This window comes from Hoplias malabaricus, chromosome 18 (genome assembly GCF_029633855.1).
Source record: "Hoplias malabaricus isolate fHopMal1 chromosome 18, fHopMal1.hap1, whole genome shotgun sequence".
NCBI lineage: Eukaryota > Metazoa > Chordata > Actinopteri > Characiformes > Erythrinidae > Hoplias > Hoplias malabaricus.
In genome coordinates, this window is record NC_089817.1 from 2,569,644 (window position 1) to 2,588,513 (window position 18,870).

General features: G+C 43.1%; 2 protein-coding genes across 5 annotated transcripts in view; one reads left to right on the top strand and one right to left on the bottom strand.

Moving 5' to 3' along the window:
- The window catches only part of dbnla (drebrin-like a), a 24,157-nt gene extending 16,133 nt beyond the window's left edge, over nt 1–8,024 (bottom strand). For all 3 annotated transcript variants that reach the window (XM_066650526.1, XM_066650524.1, XM_066650523.1), the window contains exons 1-3: nt 7,891–8,024; nt 4,174–4,251; nt 1,430–1,516 (exon numbers count right to left, since the gene is read on the bottom strand). In XM_066650526.1, the coding sequence (XP_066506623.1) occupies nt 1,430–1,516; nt 4,174–4,220 (134 nt within the window). In that variant the 5' untranslated portion in view covers nt 4,221–4,251; nt 7,891–8,024. The remainder of the gene's footprint in view (nt 1–1,429; nt 1,517–4,173; nt 4,252–7,890) is intronic.
- A 23-nt stretch (nt 8,025–8,047) lies between these two features.
- On the top strand, nt 8,048–18,665 carry tcf7l1a (transcription factor 7 like 1a). 2 transcript variants are annotated; one of them, XM_066650528.1, is made up of 12 exons: nt 8,048–8,694; nt 9,517–9,586; nt 9,671–9,792; nt 12,533–12,607; nt 13,008–13,116; nt 13,316–13,412; nt 14,313–14,396; nt 14,774–14,914; nt 15,014–15,191; nt 15,475–15,582; nt 17,177–17,228; nt 17,438–18,665. In XM_066650528.1, exons 1-12 carry the CDS (start codon nt 8,515–8,517, stop codon nt 17,830–17,832), a joined length of 1,611 nt encoding a protein of 536 aa, XP_066506625.1. In that variant the 5' UTR covers nt 8,048–8,514; the 3' UTR covers nt 17,833–18,665. The 2 variants fall into 2 exon arrangements, with proteins under 2 accessions (XP_066506625.1, XP_066506624.1); XM_066650527.1 differs by having other exon boundaries at nt 8,049–8,694; nt 9,514–9,586; nt 17,438–18,664.
- The last annotated feature ends 205 nt before the right edge of the window (nt 18,666–18,870 follow it).

Consider the following 18,870-nt stretch of genomic DNA (forward strand, 5'->3'; position numbering starts at 1 on the left):
TTATTGTTAGCGCTGGGTTTTGACTTAGTAGTAGTTTTGGGTTATTGTTAGTCCTGGGTTTGGAGTTAGTAGTAGTTTTGGGTTATTGTTAGCGCTGGGTTTTGACTTAGTAGTAGTTTTGGGTTATTGTTAGCGCTGGGTTTGGAGTTAGTAGTAGTTTTGGGTTATTGTTAGTTTGGGTTTTGACTTAGTAGTAGTTTCGGGTTATTGTTAGCGCTGGGTTTGGAGTTAGTAGTAGTTTTGGGTTATTGTTAGTTTGGGTTTTGACTTAGTAGTAGTTTTGGGTTATTGTTAGTACTGAGTTTGGAGTTAGTTGTAGTTTTGGGTTATTGTTAGCGCTGGGTTTGGAGTTAGTAGTAGTTTTGGGTTATTGTTAGCGCTGGGTTTGGAGTTAGTAGTAGTTTTGGGTTATTGTTAGTTTAGGTTTTGACTTAGTAGTAGTTTTGGGTTATTGTTAGTACTGAGTTTGGAGTTAGTTGTAGTTTTGGGTTATTGTTAGCGCTGGGTTTGGAGTTAGTAGTAGTTTTGGGTTATTGTTAGCGCTGGGTTTGGAGTTAGTAGTAGTTTTGGGTTATTGTTAGTTTGGGTTTTGACTTAGTAGTAGTTTTGGGTTATTGTTAGTCCTGGGTTCGGAGTTAGTAGTAGTTTTGGGTTATTGTTAGCGCTGGGTTTGGAGTTAGTAGCAGTTTTGGGTTATTGTTAGTGCTGGGTTCGGAGTTAGTAGCAGTTTTGGGTTATTGTTAGTGCTGGGTTCGGAGTTAGTAGTAGTTTTGGGTTATTGTTAGCACTGGGTTTTGACTTAGTAGTAGTTTTGGGTTATTGTTAGTGCTGGGTTCGGAGTTAGTAGTAGTTTTGGGTTATTGTTAGTCCTGGGTTCGGAGTTAGTAGTAGTTTTGGGTTATTGTTAGTACTGAGTTTGGAGTTAGTTTTGGTTTTGGGTTATTGTTAGCGCTGGGTTCGGAGTTAGTAGTAGTTTTGGGTGATTGTTAGTACTGAGTTTGGAGTTGTAGTAGTTTTGGGTTATTGTTAGTACTGAGTTTGGAGTTTGTAGTAGGTTTGGGTTATTGTTAGCGCTGGGTTTGGAGTTATCATAGTGTTTGGTTATTGTTAATTAGGGGTTGGAGTTAGTTGTTAGTTGTTTTAGATCTACTCCAGGTCTAAACCCCAACTCAGTGAAAGTAAGATTAGCATTCAGCAACATTACAGAAAAGAACAGCTGTAAACAGAAGATTATTTTAAACTCAACTTAATTTAACACTGTGGTCTTTGGGTAATTTTTAAATTAAAGATGAAGTAAAAAAGGATACACGAGAGAGAGAGAGAGAGAGAGAGAGAGAGAGAGAGAGAGAGAGAGAGAGAGAGAGAGAGAGAGAGAGAGAATGATGGGAAAAGGAGGGAGGAAAAGAGGGAGAGACATGGAATAGCTTACCAGTCTGTGTCTGTATTTCCATTCACGACTTCATTATATGCCGCTGAAAGTGAAGCTCCGTTTTTACTCAGATTCACAGCCATAGTTCTGCTTGGGAAAGCGCAAAGTGAAATTAAACAGAGAGAGATTTAAAAGAGACTGAGTCACAGATCTGTCACCGATATGAATCTTGTGTCAGGTGACTACAGGCTCTGGCTCAAAAAATCAGGCTGGACCAGTTTCTGAAAGAAGGAAGGGCAATAAAAACACGTTCTGTCCTCTGCCCTGGGTGGAGTTGCACTGTAAGAATGCAGTGATGCTCTGAGTCTGGGTTTTATACGATTCTGTGATGATTTGTGTCTGTATCAACAGTTACTATAAATGGAATAAACACACACACACACACACACACACGCGCACACTTTCTTCAGAGGTCAGACTAAAAGCTCAGTTCTATTTCTCAGTTCTAGTTCTAATTGCGGCAAATGCAGAACCAGTCAGTCCTGAAACACCACATTTTAAACATTCTCTGGCATGTTTTGTGTGTGTGTGTGCGTAAGTGTGAGTGAGAGTGTGTGTGTGTGTGTGTGTGTGTGTGTGTGAGAAAGAGACAGAGAGAGAGAGAAAGAGAGAGAGAGTAAAATATTGGACAATTGTGTGCTAAAATTATATTCATTCATTCATTCATTCATTCATTCATTATCTGTAACCCTGGAATCATTGGGCGCAAGGTGGGAATACACCCTGTAGGGGGCGCCAGTCCTTCAGAGGGCAACACACACATTCACACATTCACTCACACACTCACACCTACGGACACTTCTGAGTCACCAATCCACCTACCAACGTGTGTTTTTGGAGCGTGGGAGGAAACCGGAGCACCCGGAGGAAACCCACGCAGACACAGGGAGAACACACCACACTCCTCACAGACAGTCACCCGGAGGAAACCCACGCAGACACAGGGAGAACACACCACACTCCTCACAGACAGTCACCCGGAGGAAACCCACGCAGACACAGGGAGAACACACCACACTCCTCACAGACAGTCACCCGGAGGAAACCCACGCAGACACAGAGAGAACACACCACATTCCTCACTGACAGTCACCCGGAGGAAACCCACGCAGACACAGACAGAACACACCACACTCCTCACAGACAGTCACCCGGAGGAAACCCACGCAGACACAGAGAGAACACACCACACTCCTCACAGACAGTCACCCGGAAGAAACCCACGCAGACACAGGGAGAACACACCACACTCCTCACTGACAGTCACCCGGAGGAAACTCACGCAGATACAGGGAGAACACACCACACTCCTCACTGACAGTCACCCGGAGGAAACCCACGCAGACACAGAGAGAACACACCACACTCCTCACTGACAGTCACCCAGAGGAAACCCACGCAGACACAGGGAGAACACACCACACTCCTCACAGCCAGTCACCCGGAGGAAACCCACGCAGACACAGGGAGAACACACCACACTCCTCACTGACAGTCACCCGGAGGAAACCCATGCAGACACAGAGAGAACACACCACACTCCTCACAGACAGTCACCCGGAGGAAACCCACGCAGACACAGGGAGAAAACACCACACTCCTCACTGACAGTCACCCGGAGGAAACCCACGCAGACACAGGGAGAACACACCACACTCCTCACAGACAGTCACCCGGAGGAAACCCACGCAGACACAGAGAGAACACACCACACTCCTCACAGACAGTCACCCGGAGGAAACCCATGCAGACACAGGGAGAACACACCACACTCCTCACAGACAGTCACCCGGAGGAAACCCACGCGGACACAGGAAGAACACACCACACTCCTCACTGACAGTCACCCGGAGGAAACCCACGCAGGGAGAGGAGCTGTGTGTGTACAGTGTAGTTTATGACTGATGTAGTTCACTGTAGAGGGAGTGAGGAGCTGTGTGTGTACAGTGTAGTTTATGACTGATGTAGTTCACTGTAGAGGGAGCGAGGAGCTGTGTGTGTACAGTGTAGTTTATGACTGATGTAGTTCACTGTAGAGGGAGGGAGGAGCTGTGTGTGTACAGTGTAGTTTATGACTGATGTAGTTCACTGTAGAGGGAGCGAGGAGCTGTGTGTGTACAGTGTAGTTTGTGACTGATGTAGTTCACTGTAGAGGGAGCGAGGAGCTGTGGGTGTACAGTGTAGTTTGTGACTGATGTAGTTCACTGTAGAGGGAGCGAGGAGCTGTGTGTGTACAGTGTAGTTTGTGACTGATGTAGTTCACTGTAGAGGGAGCGAGGAGCTGTGTGTGTACAGTGTAGTTTATGACTGATGTAGTTCACTGTAGAGGGAGCGAGGAGCTGTGTGTGTACAGTGTAGTTTATGACTGATGTAGTTCACTGTAGAGGGAGCGAGGAGCTGTGTGTGTACAGTGTAGTTTGTGACTGATGTAGTTCACTGTAGAGGGAGCGAGGAGCTGTGTGTGTACAGTGTAGTTTATGACTGATGTAGTTCACTGTAGAGGGAGCGAGGAGCTGTGTGTGTACAGTGTAGTTTGTGACTGATGTAGTTCACTGTAGAGGGAGCGAGGAGTTGTGTGTGTACAGTGTAGTTTGTGACTGATGTAGTTTACTGTAGAGGGAGCGAGGAGCTGTGTGTGTACAGTGTAGTTTATGACTGATGTAGTTCACTGTAGAGGGAGCGAGGAGCTGTGTGTGTACAGTGTAGTTTATGACTGATGTAGTTCACTGTAGAGTTCACTCAACGTTTCAGAATAGATCAGTTTTCCTCGTCCACACGAGAACAGTGGCATCTTCACAAACCTCCACCATGTCTTCAGTGACCTAAAATACATTTTCAAGTAGACGGGAAGACAAAATTAGTTTTACGGCATTGGGAAAAAAATGAATCAGAAAATAAAGTCAGAATTCTGAGAAAAATCTTGAAATAATTTAAAGAAAAAACTTCTTCCCCTTTCTACGAGCTGCGAATTATTCTGTGATTATTCTCAGAATTATTCCATACACGCCTTCATTTCAATTATACGTTCACACACATGGGGGTTACTCATGCTGTGAACACTGTTACCAAGGCAAGGCAAGTCAAGGCAAGTTCATTTATAGAGCACTTTTCATACAAAAAAGGCAATTCAAAGTGCTTCACAGTCTAAAGAAACAGTAAATTAAATTAAGAATAAAATAAATAAAAGTAATTTAAAACAATTAAAATAGTGCAATAAAAGGAAATACATAAAAAGAGAAAAAGAAAACATAATAAAAAATGATTCAAACAATTAAAATGATACAATAAACAAAAAAACTAAAGTGCTGTTACAGAATAAAAGTGCAGAGTGTTTTAAAGCGAGCTGTAGCTGCTCAAACAGGAATGTTTCAGTCTTTATTTAAAAGTGTCTAAACTCAGGGCTTTTCTAATATTCTCGGTCTGGTTCTGTTTCAGAGCGTCGCCGGAGTTAAACACTGCTTCTCCATGTTTAGTTTTGACCTGAGTCAGGACTAACTCTAGTTCCTAAAGATCTGAGAGCTCAGCTCGGCTCATGTCTCTGTATCAGATCTGATAATGGCGTAGGAACAGCGTATTTAAGACATTTATAAACAGTAATAACACCTTAAAATCTATTCTGTAACAGACTGGTATCTAGTGTAAGGATTTGAGAATGGGGTGATGTTATTTTTTTGCTCCGAGTGAGACTCTGGCAGCTGAGTTCTGAATCCGCTGAAGCTGTTTAATGGTCTTTTGTGGGAGTCCATTTAAGAGACCATTACAGTAATCAATGCTAGAAATAAAAGCATGGGTAAGTTTCTCCAGCTCTGGTTTAGTCAGAAAATATCTTACTGATGTTCTTAAGATGGTAAAATGCTGATCTAGTAACAGCTTTAATATGAGACTAAAACTGATCTGAGTCCATTAATACACCAAGGTTGTGAGTCAGTTCTTTAGATTTGAGGGCTCTCAAGTCCAGATACGTAGCCAATCTTTGTCTCTCAGTGCTGTTCCCAAACAGAATAATCTCAGTTTTATCTTTATTCAGCTTCAGAAAGTTGTGTCCCATCCAGTTTGTGACGTGTTCAAGGCACTTGCTTAATGAGTCAGGACCAGAGTCGTTTGGGTACAGGGCCGTGTAAATCTGAGTATCATCTTCATAGCTGTGATAGGAACAGCCCATAGTCTTATTGAATCTGGTCAAGAGGAAGCATGTATAAATTAAATAAAAGTGGACCAAGAATAGAGCCCTGGGGGACACCAGAGGTCACTGGCGTGTTCTCTGAAATATTATTTTCTATTTCTACAAAGTAGTTCCTGCCTTCCAGGTAAGAAACAAACCACTTCAGGACTGTTCCTGAGAGTCCAACCCAGTGCGAGTCTATCTATAAGAATCTTATGGTCAGTGGTATCAAAGGCAGCACTAAGGTCAAGAAGTAATAGAAGAGATACCTTTCCAGACTCCGTATTTAAGCGAATGTCATTAATTACCTTGATTAGAGCAGTCTCAGTGCTGTGATTAGACTGGAACTGGGAACTGGAATTTGTCTAGACTACTGTTTATGGACAAGAAACAAGTGATTTGCCTGAAAACTATTTCCTCAATGACTTTGCCAGTGAACGGTAAATTAGACATTATCTGAGATGATTCTAAATTTTTATATTCTTGATTTTCGTGTTAAAAAAGAACGCAAACTCACTACATCTCTCAGTTGATACTAATTCAGGGGCCATTGGTGTGGGTGACTTTGTAAGTCTTGACCACGACGAAGAGGACTTTGCTGTTGTTAATGTTATTGTTGATGATGCTTGAAAAGTAGGATTGTCGATACCACTCTCAATTCCATGACAGATGTTGGCTTTTGAACTTTTTTGCTGATAAGGGTCTGGATGTGGCCGAATGTCCTGAGTTCCCGTGTCAATATCTACCACACAAGCATGACAGTTTCCCCTGCAGAGCCGTCTGAGGGCTGGAAGATCAGGTCCATTCTGCAGTGGTGTCCAGCCTTGTCTGACACGGACTAAGATTTCTCCGGAGTTCCTGAATCTTCCGCAGTGTTATGGACAGTAGACTGTGAACGACATAACCTCTGAGATCTCACGCTGAGAACTTTTATTTTTTTAACTGTTTAATTTTCTCATTTTATTTTTTTATATTCTCCTGTTTATAATGGAGCGCTTCAAATGGAGGAAATGGAACGTTCTATAAATTCTTCACTCATATTTCACCTCCATACTGACTTTTCCTTGGCGCATTCATTCATTGTCTGTAGCCCTTTATCCAGTTCAGGGCGACGGTGGGTCCGGAGCCTACCCGGAATCATTGGGCACAAGGCATGAACACACCCTGGAGGGGGCGCCAGTCCTCCAGAGGGTGACACACACACTCAAACCTACGCTACGCTTTTGAGTTACACCTACATCACTTTTGAGTCAATCCACCTACAACGTGTGTTTTTGGAATGTGGGAGGAAACCCACACAGACACCGGAAGAACACACCAAACTCCTCACAGACAGTCACCGGGAGTGGGACTCGAACCACAGTGGGCTGCTCCTGTGATACCTGAGCTATAGACATCAGATTCTAAACGTGTTTATATTTACAGAGTACAGTCCAGTTGCTCAGAGACAATCAGAATGTTTTCTTTGTGCTTTTGTTTCTACATTAATTTTCAAGACATGAATATTCCTGTTTTAACAGCCGTTTAAAAAATGTCTGACTTTTGCAGGGAAATGATTTATAATGAGAGACAAACAAATGAGTTTCAGAATTATAATTGTGAGATTGTAAGTCATAATTAATTAGTCCTAATTATGAGAGAGCAAGTCAAATGTAAGAAATTGATTACACTCAAAAATCTGTGACTCATAAGAAAATCCTACCCTAAAATGGATTATTTGTTCTGAATATTTATAATTTAAGCTCTTTTTTTTTCTAAAACCTCTCAGGAAACAAGAGAAGCCTTTATAAAATCCTGAAAAGCGGAAGATGGTCAGAAAAGTCTGAGTCTGACCCCTGCTGGAGGACCAATAGCTGAGCTTACAAGTCTCTGTTAGAACTGGCCATTCCACCTTAAAATGACTTAAAAGATGAGGTGAATTAACCGTTACACCACAGATAAAATAAAAACGTGGCCTATATATTCGTGAGGCTTATATATATAAACTCAAAGAATCCCGTGTGGATGTAAATAATGCTCAATTCAAGGATTTAAAATGGAACTGAGTGGAGTACTCAATGTTATAAACTCTCCATTCCACCTTAAATCGTTTAAATAATGCTATGATTTAAAAGATTTAATATCAAAGGTTATATATCTAAGCAATTACATGATTAATATAATCGTGGAGCTCACGAAAGCTAATAAATGTATCGAAGACGCTGCTCTGTTTAAGGTGGAACGGATAGTTTAGACAGCGTAGATCAATAATCATACACAAAGCAACATTAAACCTGTATTTGGCGTATGTAATATTTACCTTCGTGGAGCTCATAAAGATAAACTTAAGGAGTTACGTTACATTAGGAAAGGCTACTGCGGTAACTGCTTAAGGTGGAGTTTAAGGTGGAACGAAGACTTTCATTAAGAAGCTTCAGAAAGCAAACTCAAAACTCCTCCTCCTGTTTTTGGAGCAGTTTCCTCCTTCTGGAGGAACTTCAGCTTTTCTCCAAGGATACGAACTACTCTTGCACTCACAAATCAGCTAATTTAAGTCGTTTATAGGTGTAAATATGAGTTAGGTTTACTAAAATAAGGCCGAGGAACGAATGGAGAAAGCGCTCCAATCCGTTCAACTGAACTCTGGGGAACTTTACACTTTTGACTGCTGCTAAAACTTTTTTCCCCCTCAGTTGTCGACGCCTTTGTCCCTCCAAACCTCTCTATTTTTGGATGAAGCTACCTTTAAAGACTTAATTCTATCCAGGATGGGTGTTTTAGGATGAATATGTTGGGCTTTATTGTGTATTTTAGCTCAGTTTCTCCCCTTTATCCTCCTCTGCGTTAGAGTTAGCTTTAGCTTTCCCACGGATTTAAAACACTACCGAAGCAGAAGAGACTTTTCTTAGCGGAGATTTTATTTGTTTATTTTTTTGCCTCAAAAATGCCGCAGCTCAGCGGAGATGAACTAGGAGCCAAAGATGAACTTATATCTTTTAAGGACGAAGGAGAACAAGAAGAAAAGACGTCGGAAAACGTCTCTTCTGAGAGAGATTTAGACGACGTTAAATCTTCTCTCGTAAACGAGTCCGAAAACAACAACAACAGCTCTTCAGACTCTGAGGTAAATAGAAAACTCTAGAACAAAACTCATACTTTTGAAACGCACCATAGCCTCTCTTTAAATTTAAAGATCCCATATGTTTAATTTTTGGGACTTTTATGATGTCACCTGAAGGTCTCCTTGTGATGTCACTTTTTTTTTTTTTTTTTACTATAAATATTGTGTACAAGTTAAACATTTAGATTAAACAAATAGTTTATTAATTGTCATATTACACAGTTTTTAATTTTATTTCAAAATAGTTGTAAGATTTTTGGGATAAAGTTAAACTAAGAATTGATGATAAATCTGTGATAATACAGAAAGTCGTACCCACATATTTATATAAAAATATGTGAAAAATGTGCTAGGATTTTGAAGATTAATAATAATTTCTGCATACGTAGGAACAGTTGAAGAGTAGATATGAAGAAAAATCTATTTAAAAACGTAAATGGTGCATTTTTTCCACATTTTTTAAATTTGAAAAAATCAGTTTTTGAATCGTTGTAAAGAAAATACTTGAAAACAATATAAAACTTGGCAAATGCATCTCATTTTTGCAACTTATTGGCAGCTATTTTTTTCTCTTTTGTTTGACCTCCAAGTGGGTCGTCTTATATTATAAATACACACACATTATAAACACACACACACACACACGTTGATACGCTTAGTGTTTCAGAGACATTGTAATAACTATATATTTACTTTTAAAGTCACACAGAGAGCTTCAGTTTCTAATAAATTTGAAGAGAATAATTTCACAGTTAATTGATTATTATTATTAATATCATGTTTGAAATAATATTTCCTTTACTTGTGTCCTTTTAACCGAAGCAGACAGACAGACGAGCTCAGGCGAGACCTGTACGAGATGGCTACGAGCGACAGAGGGAGATTTTAGCTGAAGGTAAATCTCATTGGAGTGAGCGTGTTGGTGGTGTTTGTTTGTTGTTGTTGTTGTTGTTTACTCTTTGCTTCTTTTCCCCTAAAGCTCTGAGGCAACAGCAGGAAGGAGGTTTATTTAAAACCCCTCCGTATGCTGGTTACCCGTTTCTGATGATTCCAGACTTGGCTAATCCCTACATTCCCACCGGATCTCTGTCTCCCAGCGCGGTGAGTGGTCACATTGTATGTCCAAATGTTTTTGGAGACCCATTTATAAATGAACGATTGAGGTCAACTGTTTTATGCTGCACCCAGTGTTTAATTTCTGTACAAATGGTTTATCAGTGGTTCTCAAACTTCACCTTTTGTTCACTGTTATCAAACCAAAACCACCAAGTACCACCTACGAGTCTCACCTCAGAAACACAAGCGCCCCCTGGTTCTTCCTCTGCTCCGGGGGCAGGTGAGGGGCATAAGGCAAAGTCTGGCTTGAAATTATACACGTTTTTATTGCCTTTTTACTTGGGATTTGCATACTTACACACAATTAAAATATTAATAATAAAATTAAATATAAAAAATAAGAGAGAATACAAGTCGTCCGTGTTTGCGTTTGAATTCAGCTGAGCATTTTCTTTTTTGTCTTCACAAGTATAGAATTCTCTCTTTGTTTCTCTGTTTTGCCTCTGGATTTTACTCAATAGACTTTCTCAGGCTGTGCTTCTGTCTCTAGGAACTGGACTTTACGCATGAAAGCTTTAGATTTTAGTAGTATCACCTCTTGCTGCTTAACGTACCACCAGTGCTACACACGCTGCAGTTTGAGAACCAGTGATCTAAATGAAACAGTGCTCTCTGGAGCACCTACACATGAGCTCACTGTCACTATGCCCAATGCCAAGAGTCCGCCAGAGGGGTGTAAGACCCCCCCCCCAGCGATGTGGATCTATGTTCTCTATCCACACAACACATTTCTGCAACTCATCAGTGATGAGAAATATCATCCAGAGATCTTCTTTACACCCCATTAATAGAGGATTATCGTAAAAACAGACAGCGCGAGAGACCGGAGACAAGTCCAGACTCCTCCGATTCGTCCTTTAGGAGGAGGAATGTGTTTTTGTTTTGCTGTTTTTCTGGTGCTTCTGGATTCTCAGGGCTCAGAGTTCAGCAAAACATGTCCCCCATCTCCCACACGCAGATCAGCGTCTGTGCTGGAGATACCAGTTTAATGTCAGTGATGAGGGTTGGAAGCTTATTCCGTGTTAAACATGAACTCATAACAGGGTTCCACACTTTAAACTCTGAATGTCTGCTCTGAAATCCGGGCTGGTAACTTGTACTGACTCCTAGTGGCCGGGACGTGTCAGAGAAACCCATTTTAAATACTATCTGTGTTCAGAACTGCAGTTTGACTCTTACTGCTCAGATAAACAGCTCTTTAAATCTCATTTTCTCAGCTGCTTAAAACCTTTGCACAGTATGGTATATTTGTTAATAGAAAAACCATTGATTGCTCCTTTAATAGGCTTATTGTACCCTTTAGCCACACCCCATTCTGAATGACACAGTTATCTATTTCTAAATCCATGTGGACTTAAAGACGTTAGCATTGCTGAAACACAGGCAGCCTGTGTGTGTTCTGTTGTGAGTTGTTGTGCGATTGTTCTCTGTCGGTGTGTGACCCAGCCGTCTATTAGCCGGCTATTTGCAGCCGCCGTTAGCATCAGTTAGTGCTGATGGCCCAGTGGGGGGCGTCCACCAGGGGGTCATTATCCTAATGACCTTTAACCCCAGGGGGCTGATGGGCTATCTGAGATACACCCCCTAATCAGCTTCAACACTAAACACACACACACACACACACACAACTGAGTTTTAAAGCAGGTTACGGAGGAGAATAAAACACTTTCAGTGTTCAGAACAAGTTTATAGAAATGAAACGACACCATTTCTGTCTAATCCTCTGTGTGTGGGACTTTTATTGTGTAATAAAACTACACGCCTGTCCTCTTTATAAAGGCATGGTCACTCTGGACCAGGGGAGTTCAGTCACAGAAAGATTAATGGTCTTTATATTGAAATCGCAGTTTGAAAGAGCTGCAGTTTTATTCACATCCTGTTTTAACGATAGGGTTCGACGACACGGACAAAATGTACATCACAATATGTTTCTTAATCTCAGGCGATAATTCAATATCGATATGAACAATAAAGAATCCACTGAAATCAACTAAAACTCTGCTCTAGAGTCAGTGCTCAGATTAAAGCCAGATGTTACTGTTTATAAAAACAGAAATTGAATTTACGGAAAAGAATTCTTTGGGTCTGAAACATTGCGATAAGATATTTTCCCCAAATAGTTGAGCTCTTGTCCTTTGGCTAAAATGACCTCCCAGTAAAGTCCTAACTTTATAAAATCTAAACAGCATCTGACTGCAGCTGTGTCCATCGATTAAAATAAACAATATTTCACGTAAATGTAACAATATTTATGATCAGTTTTCACCCAGCACCGAGTAAACACAACTTTACTCAGCGATTAAAGCGTACAAGGATCTTCAGAATACAATAAATAAAAAGAAACTTGATTTTTCAGTTTGTTTTTTCTGTGTTTTCCCTTGATTCGGAGCAGGCCACAAACTGATCCAAGAGTTTACCGAGCGCTCGACCTGGATCCGGGCCAAAACACGGCTCTAATGGGAGACATGATGAATTAATGAGAATAAATGATCTTCATACAATGGAGTTGTTTTTCATTCTCTCTCTCTGTCTCTGTGTATCTCTCGGCTGATTGTCTCTCTCTCTCTCTCTCTCTCTCTCTCTCTCTCTCTCTCTCTCTCTCTCTCTCTCTCTCTCTCTCTCTGTCTGTCTCTGTGTATCTCGCTCTCTCTCTCTGTCTCTGATTGTCTCTCTCTTTCTCCCTCTCTCTGTCTCTGTCTCTCTCTCTCTCTCTCTCTCTCTGCAGTATTTGCCGATGAAGTTTCCTCTTCTCGATGTTCCTGGAGCTGGGATCAGAGATCCGATCACTGCGGGGCCTTTAGTGAGTAACTCGGTGGTTACTTAGATTCACAATTTATAAAAACAGAAATTCTAAATTTATACTCAACAGCAGAAATCTAAGTGGGAAAACATCTGCTTGGATGTAAATTATAAAATTATATTCATAAATTTGGATCAGTCAAAATCAACACATTTTCTTAATTAAAACTGGATTTGGCAGGATGTGGTTTCGGTTTAATGACAAAGGCAATGCCTTTATTACACCCACATGTGGCCAGATGTGGATGGATTTGGGGGGGGTACGTTCATGTCAGTGGCTGCGCAGGAGCAGTGTAAATGCAGATTGTTGTTTAAAAATCAGATTATTTATTGTCATTTCTAAATAAGATATTCTTATCATTTTCTCTCTCTCTCTCTCTCTCTCTCTCTCTCTCTCTCAGCCCCCCCACCATGTCCACCCTCTCTCCCCCCTCCTCTCCTACAGCAATGACCATTTTTCCCCCAGAACACCCCCACACCTCTCACCTGACATCCTCGACCCAAAGACAGGTAAAAGGAGCGAGTGTTTTCAAGCTTTCTGAAGTAAATATAAGCTTTTCCCATGATTCAGTCTGCTACTGTATCAGCTCAACACACTTCGAGGAGAACACTAACTGTTGACACATTAGCTCAATACGCCCAGAGAACATTGAGGATTGCCAATGCTTACACACTTGATTATACCTGATTATAGTGTTTACCTCTGCAGGTATGCCTCGGACGCCCCACCGGTCAGAGCTCTCTCCGTTTTACCCCCTCTCTCTCTCTCCCGGAGGGGTGGGGCCGCTCGGCTGGATCATGCCACAGTGAGTTGCACAAAAACATACTTCATACCGTCTCAAAATATTATCGTGGTGTATGGTATTGCCATGTGGTGAGGGGCTGCACTGTCGGGCTGCGTGTGCCTCATGAGTGAAGGGTTTTCAGCGCTGTGCAGTTCAGCCCAACACAGGCCGACAGTGCACACCAACATGTGCTGACAATAAAAACCAGTTCTGAGAGAGAGTAGATTTCAGAAACAGAGGAACAGAACAGTTGTAAATAAGTGAAATGAGACTTCTACATTCTACAGCGCTAACACACACTTGTGGTTTAACACACACCACAGCAGATTGTTTTCCAGTGAAACTGAGGCCAAAGTCACACACATTTAGAGATAAAGCCTCATAGCTGTGAGCACAGAGTCGAGTGAAGGCTGTTCTGAGTGTTTTCATGGTTTTCAGCTTCATTCCTCTCTGTTTTAACCCAAACTCGGCTCTAAACTCACACTGCGGGGGGAGACTGGGCTTGTGTTTTATCCCCCACCCGTTTACAGAGTGTGACATCAGCAGTCAGTGAGCTCCCACAACGCCCCCTCCCTGTGGCTCTCTTAAATGCATACGAATGAACTATGGCCTTGTGCTTAGTGACAGCAGGGATTTGACACAACACACACACGACATAAAAACCGCCCTCGATACTGTCCACCTTTATAAATACCGCTGTGTACAGTATTATTTCTTTACACCACACAACTCTGATCAACACAACAAAAATGATTTTATTTACTAATTTATTTCTCTCTCTCTCGTGTATCACTTTAATTAATAGCGGAGTTATCAGCTGGTGGTGTATGTGTGAACTTGTGTTGCTGATTCTGACGCACTCTGTGTGTGTGTGTGTGTGTGTGTGTGTGTGTGTGTGTGTGTGTGTGTGTGTATTTACAGACAGAGTCAGCTTATGTATTCGATTCCAGCAGCAGGTTTCAGAACCCCGTACCCCACACCCAGCCTCAGCCCCTCAGTGTCCAGGTAACACGACAGTCCCTTGTTTTTCTGATACAGGAATCCAGCTAAAGCCCTAAAGCATTCTGGGGGTGAGGAGCGTTTCCTCAGTGAAGAACCCCCTGCATCAGGGTACTTCCTAAAATACCCTGTAGCCCCCTGACTTTACCCTCTGCCTCTCGCTTCCAGAAGCAGCACACGGGCTCTCCCTCTGCCCATCGTCCACAGGCTTCTGTCAGCCAGACAGGTCTGGGGCGGAGTGGGGCAGGACCCATGGGTCTGGGGCAGAGTGGGGGCAGGACCCGTGGGTCTGGGGCGGAGTGGGGCAGAACTGTCTCCTCATCCTTTATAACATTGAATGTTAGTACCACAATATTTATTCAATCTCTCTCTCTCTCTCTCAGCCTGGTCTCCAGTGGCTTCTCTCCTCGTGTTGTTCCTCCTCCTGCGTCTCTGAGACAGATGGGCATTCCTCATCCTGCCATCGTCTCTCCGTCCATCAAACAGGAGCCAGTCACCGATGGCAACCGGGACTCCGCCCACAGGTCAGTCTGTCCGACACTTACAGGTCTGTGATCTCTTAGTTCCCAGGTCTCTTTTGTAGTTGAATTTGTGGATGTAAATATGTGTGTGTGTGTGTGCAGTAATAGGTCTTCAGTGTCCGCGCAGAAGGCTGCAGAGCGAAGGGATGAAGAGCAGAAGCCCCATGTTAAAAAGCCTCTGAATGCCTTTATGCTGTACATGAAGGAGATGAGAGCTAAAGTCGTGTCTGAGAGTTCGCTGAAGGAAAGTGCAGCTATTAATCAGATCCTGGGACGGAAGGTGAGTCTCACTTTAAAATCATTAAAACACTGAGGTTTAGATTCATATCATCAGACTGTTCCTGCTTCAGATTTGATCACAGCATCCACCCTCTCACCAGGAGCTCACAGGTTTGATCCTCAACCCCCCACCTAGTGCCACCCCTTCAGTGGTAATCAGTTTCATCTGCAGCCAGTAGAGGGAGACTCTCGACCAAACTTCATCTCCAACCCTTCGTCACAACCTGTGTTCTGTGTGAGGGGTTTAAACACCAGCACTAATGGTGTGTGTGTGTTTGTTTCAGTGGCACTCTCTGTCCCGAGAAGAACAAGCTAAATACTACGACCTGGCGAGAAAAGAGCGTCAGCTTCACTCTCAGCTTTACCCCGGCTGGTCAGCCCGTGATAACTACGTGAGTATCTCTCTCTCTCTCTCTCTCTCTATCAGTCTCTCTTTCTCTCTCTATCTGTCTCTCTCTGTCACCTCTACTGCTCTATCAGTCTGTCTCTCTCTCTCTGTCATCTCTACTGCTCTATCAGTCTGTCTCTCTCTCCGTCATCTCTACTGCTCTATCAGTCTGTCTCTCTCTCTCTGTCATCTCTACTGCTCTCTGTCTCTCTCTGTCACCTCTACTGCTCTATCAGTCTCTCTTTCTCTGTCTCTCTCTGTCATCTCTACTGCTCTATCAGTCTGTCTCTCTCTCTCTATCAGTCTCTCTTTCTCTGTCTCTCTGTCACCTCTACTGCTCTATCAGTCTGTCTCTCTCTCTCTGTCATCTCTACTGCTCTCTGTCTCTCTCTGTCACCTCTACTGCTCTATCAGTCTGTCTCTCTCTCTCTATCAGTCTCTCTTTCTCTGTCTCTCTCTGTCACCTCTACTGCTCTATCAGTCTGTCTTTCTCTGTCTCTGTCATCTCTACTGCTCTATCAGTCTGTCTCTCTCTCTCTATCAGTCTCTCTTTCTCTGTCTCTCTGTCACCTCTACTGCTCTATCAGTCTGTCTCTCTCTCTCTGTCATCTCTACTGCTCTCTGTCTCTCTCTGTCACCTCTACTGCTCTATCAGTCTGTCTCTCTCTCTCTATCAGTCTCTCTTTCTCTGTCTCTCTCTGTCACCTCTACTGCTCTATCAGTCTGTCTCTCTCTCTCTGTCATCTCTACTGCTCTATCAGTCTGTCTCTCTCTCTCCGTCATCTCTACTGCTCTATCAGTCTGTCTCTCTCTCTCTGTCATCTCTACTGCTCTCTGTCTCTCTCTGTCACCTCTACTGCTCTATCAGTCTCTCTTTCTCTGTCTCTCTCTGTCATCTCTACTGCTCTATCAGTCTGTCTCTCTCTCTATCAGTCTCTCTTTCTCTGTCTCTCTGTCACCTCTACTGCTCTATCAGTCTGTCTCTCTCTCTCTGTCATCTCTACTGCTCTCTGTCTCTCTCTGTCACCTCTACTGCTCTATCAGTCTGTCTCTCTCTCTCTATCAGTCTCTCTTTCTCTGTCTCTCTCTGTCATCTCTACTGCTCTATCAGTCTGTCTCTCTCTCTCTATCAGTCTCTCTTTCTCTGTCTCTCTCTGTCATCTCTACTGCTCTATCAGTCTCTCTTTCTCTGTCTCTCTCTGTCATCTCTACTGCTCTATCAGTCTGTCTCTCTCTCTCTGTCACCTCTACTGCTCTATCAGTCTCTCTCTCTCTATCAGTCTCTCTTTCTCTGTCTCTCTCTGTCATCTCTACTGCTCTATCAGTTTCTCTCTCTCTTCTGTCACCTCAACTATCAGAGTCTCTCTCTCTCTCAGGCGCGCACACAAACACCTGAAGACTTCATCCCTTAAAAAAGATTTTACACCAGAAACACACTCAATTAAAAAAGACTGAAACACAACTAGAGAATTTAGACCAGAAAATCTATTGACACAAGTGTATACACACACACACTTTTTCTCTCTCTCTCTCTCACACATACACACACACACACACACACACACAGTGAGAGTGTTTAATTCTGTGTTTCTCTGCAGGGAAAGAGGAAGAAAAGGAAGAGGGAGAATAAACCTGAATACAACATTGACGGTAGGTCACTGACCATCTTCTCTCTCACTCTCTCTCTCACTCTCTCTCTCGTGCTCTCTCTCACAAGTTAAATAATAAAATAAGTTTGTAACCAATTCTCTGATCAATCCCAGCCACTAGGTGTCAGTACAGAGAGTTATTTTCCCGAGAGCTGTTCTCTCTGGACCCTGATGCTCTTTTGATCAGTTCTTTCTCGTCGTTTTCTGCAGGCGACTTCTCTCCGCAGCAGAAGGTTTTCGTGTCGCTGCCTGCAGCGGAGAAAGTCTGTGAGAGTTCTGTGTCGTCTCTCGGCAGCACGACATCCATCTGTCTGTCCTCTCCGGACACGCCGTCTGTCTGTCTGAACTCCCCGGACACCGCGTCTGTCTATCTCTCGTCTCCGGCCGCTCCGGCGCCGACAAACTCCGAACAAGCTGAGCCCCTGTCTCTCACCACGAAGAAAACACACAGCAGAGGCTCTCCAAACACTAGGCCGCCTCCGGCACCACCCTCCTCCTCTTCCTCTCACTCACTCCCTTTCCAGCAGGGGGTGCTGTTTTCCCATAATGCCCTGCTTCAGACCCAGACCCAGCCCCTCTCACTCGTCACCAAGCCAGCAAACTGACACACAACCGACCGACGGCCACAGTTTGTTTCTGTCTCTGCTGTCGTCCCTGTTTCACGTTCTCACCGTTTCACTCACGTTTAGAGCACGATTTTAAACCGCTGCCAAATGAAACCATTATTGGTCAATATTTGACTTCATTTCAACTGTTTTATGGCTCACTTTCAAACAGAAATGTGTGTTTTTTTTTGTTGTTTTGGTTCTGAATGGTTGCCCTTTTCTACACATTTCTATTTGTTGCTACTTGTATAAAAACCTCCAGTGTATAGTTCTTTTTTTTTTTTTTTAAGACAAATTAAGCAAAATGTAGTTTGTAGCTGTTAAAGTTGTTTCTCATTCTATGTCTCTGACTGTAGCCAATAAACTCATGTACTGCTTTTTTAAATACTGCACTGTGTGAGGTTTGTTCGTTTATTAATTAATTTATAACCAGATTAAGATCCGTTTTCCCAAACAGGCCAATAACAACTGCTTTAACTGGAACGTTTTTGAAAGAAATCCCTGGTTCGGTGCATGTTCACATTTACTGTGGGGAACTGGAGGCCACCAACCCACACACTGTGAAACAAGTCATTTGTCTGTGCGTCATTTGTCTGAAAACACAGAAATACAAGTCGTTCTGATCCTGCTCTGCTTCTGACGTCGTGCCGAGACTCTAGAATGGCCCCGCCCCCTCGTCTGAGTCTGTCCAATCACAGCGCAGGACCTGTGTTTATGTGAGAGCACAAAGAGGTTAAACACAGCAAAACGGACACAACGAGCGCGGAGAAATAAGAGCACTGAGTAAAAACGGAGAAGAAAGAGAACAGAGTGAAAACGGCTAAAAACCAGAGCTTCTGCTCCTCGCTCCTCACTGCTGTGGGCTCGGGGTCGGGGTGAACAGCGAGCGGCTCATTATCATTTAAAGGAACAGGTGCTGAAAGCGGGCGTTCTGAACAGGGGCTGTTTACACAGGGGGAGAACACTGCTGTGGGGCTCGTGGGGTTTGGACCAAAGCGGGTCACAGACGTTTCATTAAGAACCAGAACTGTGTTCCAC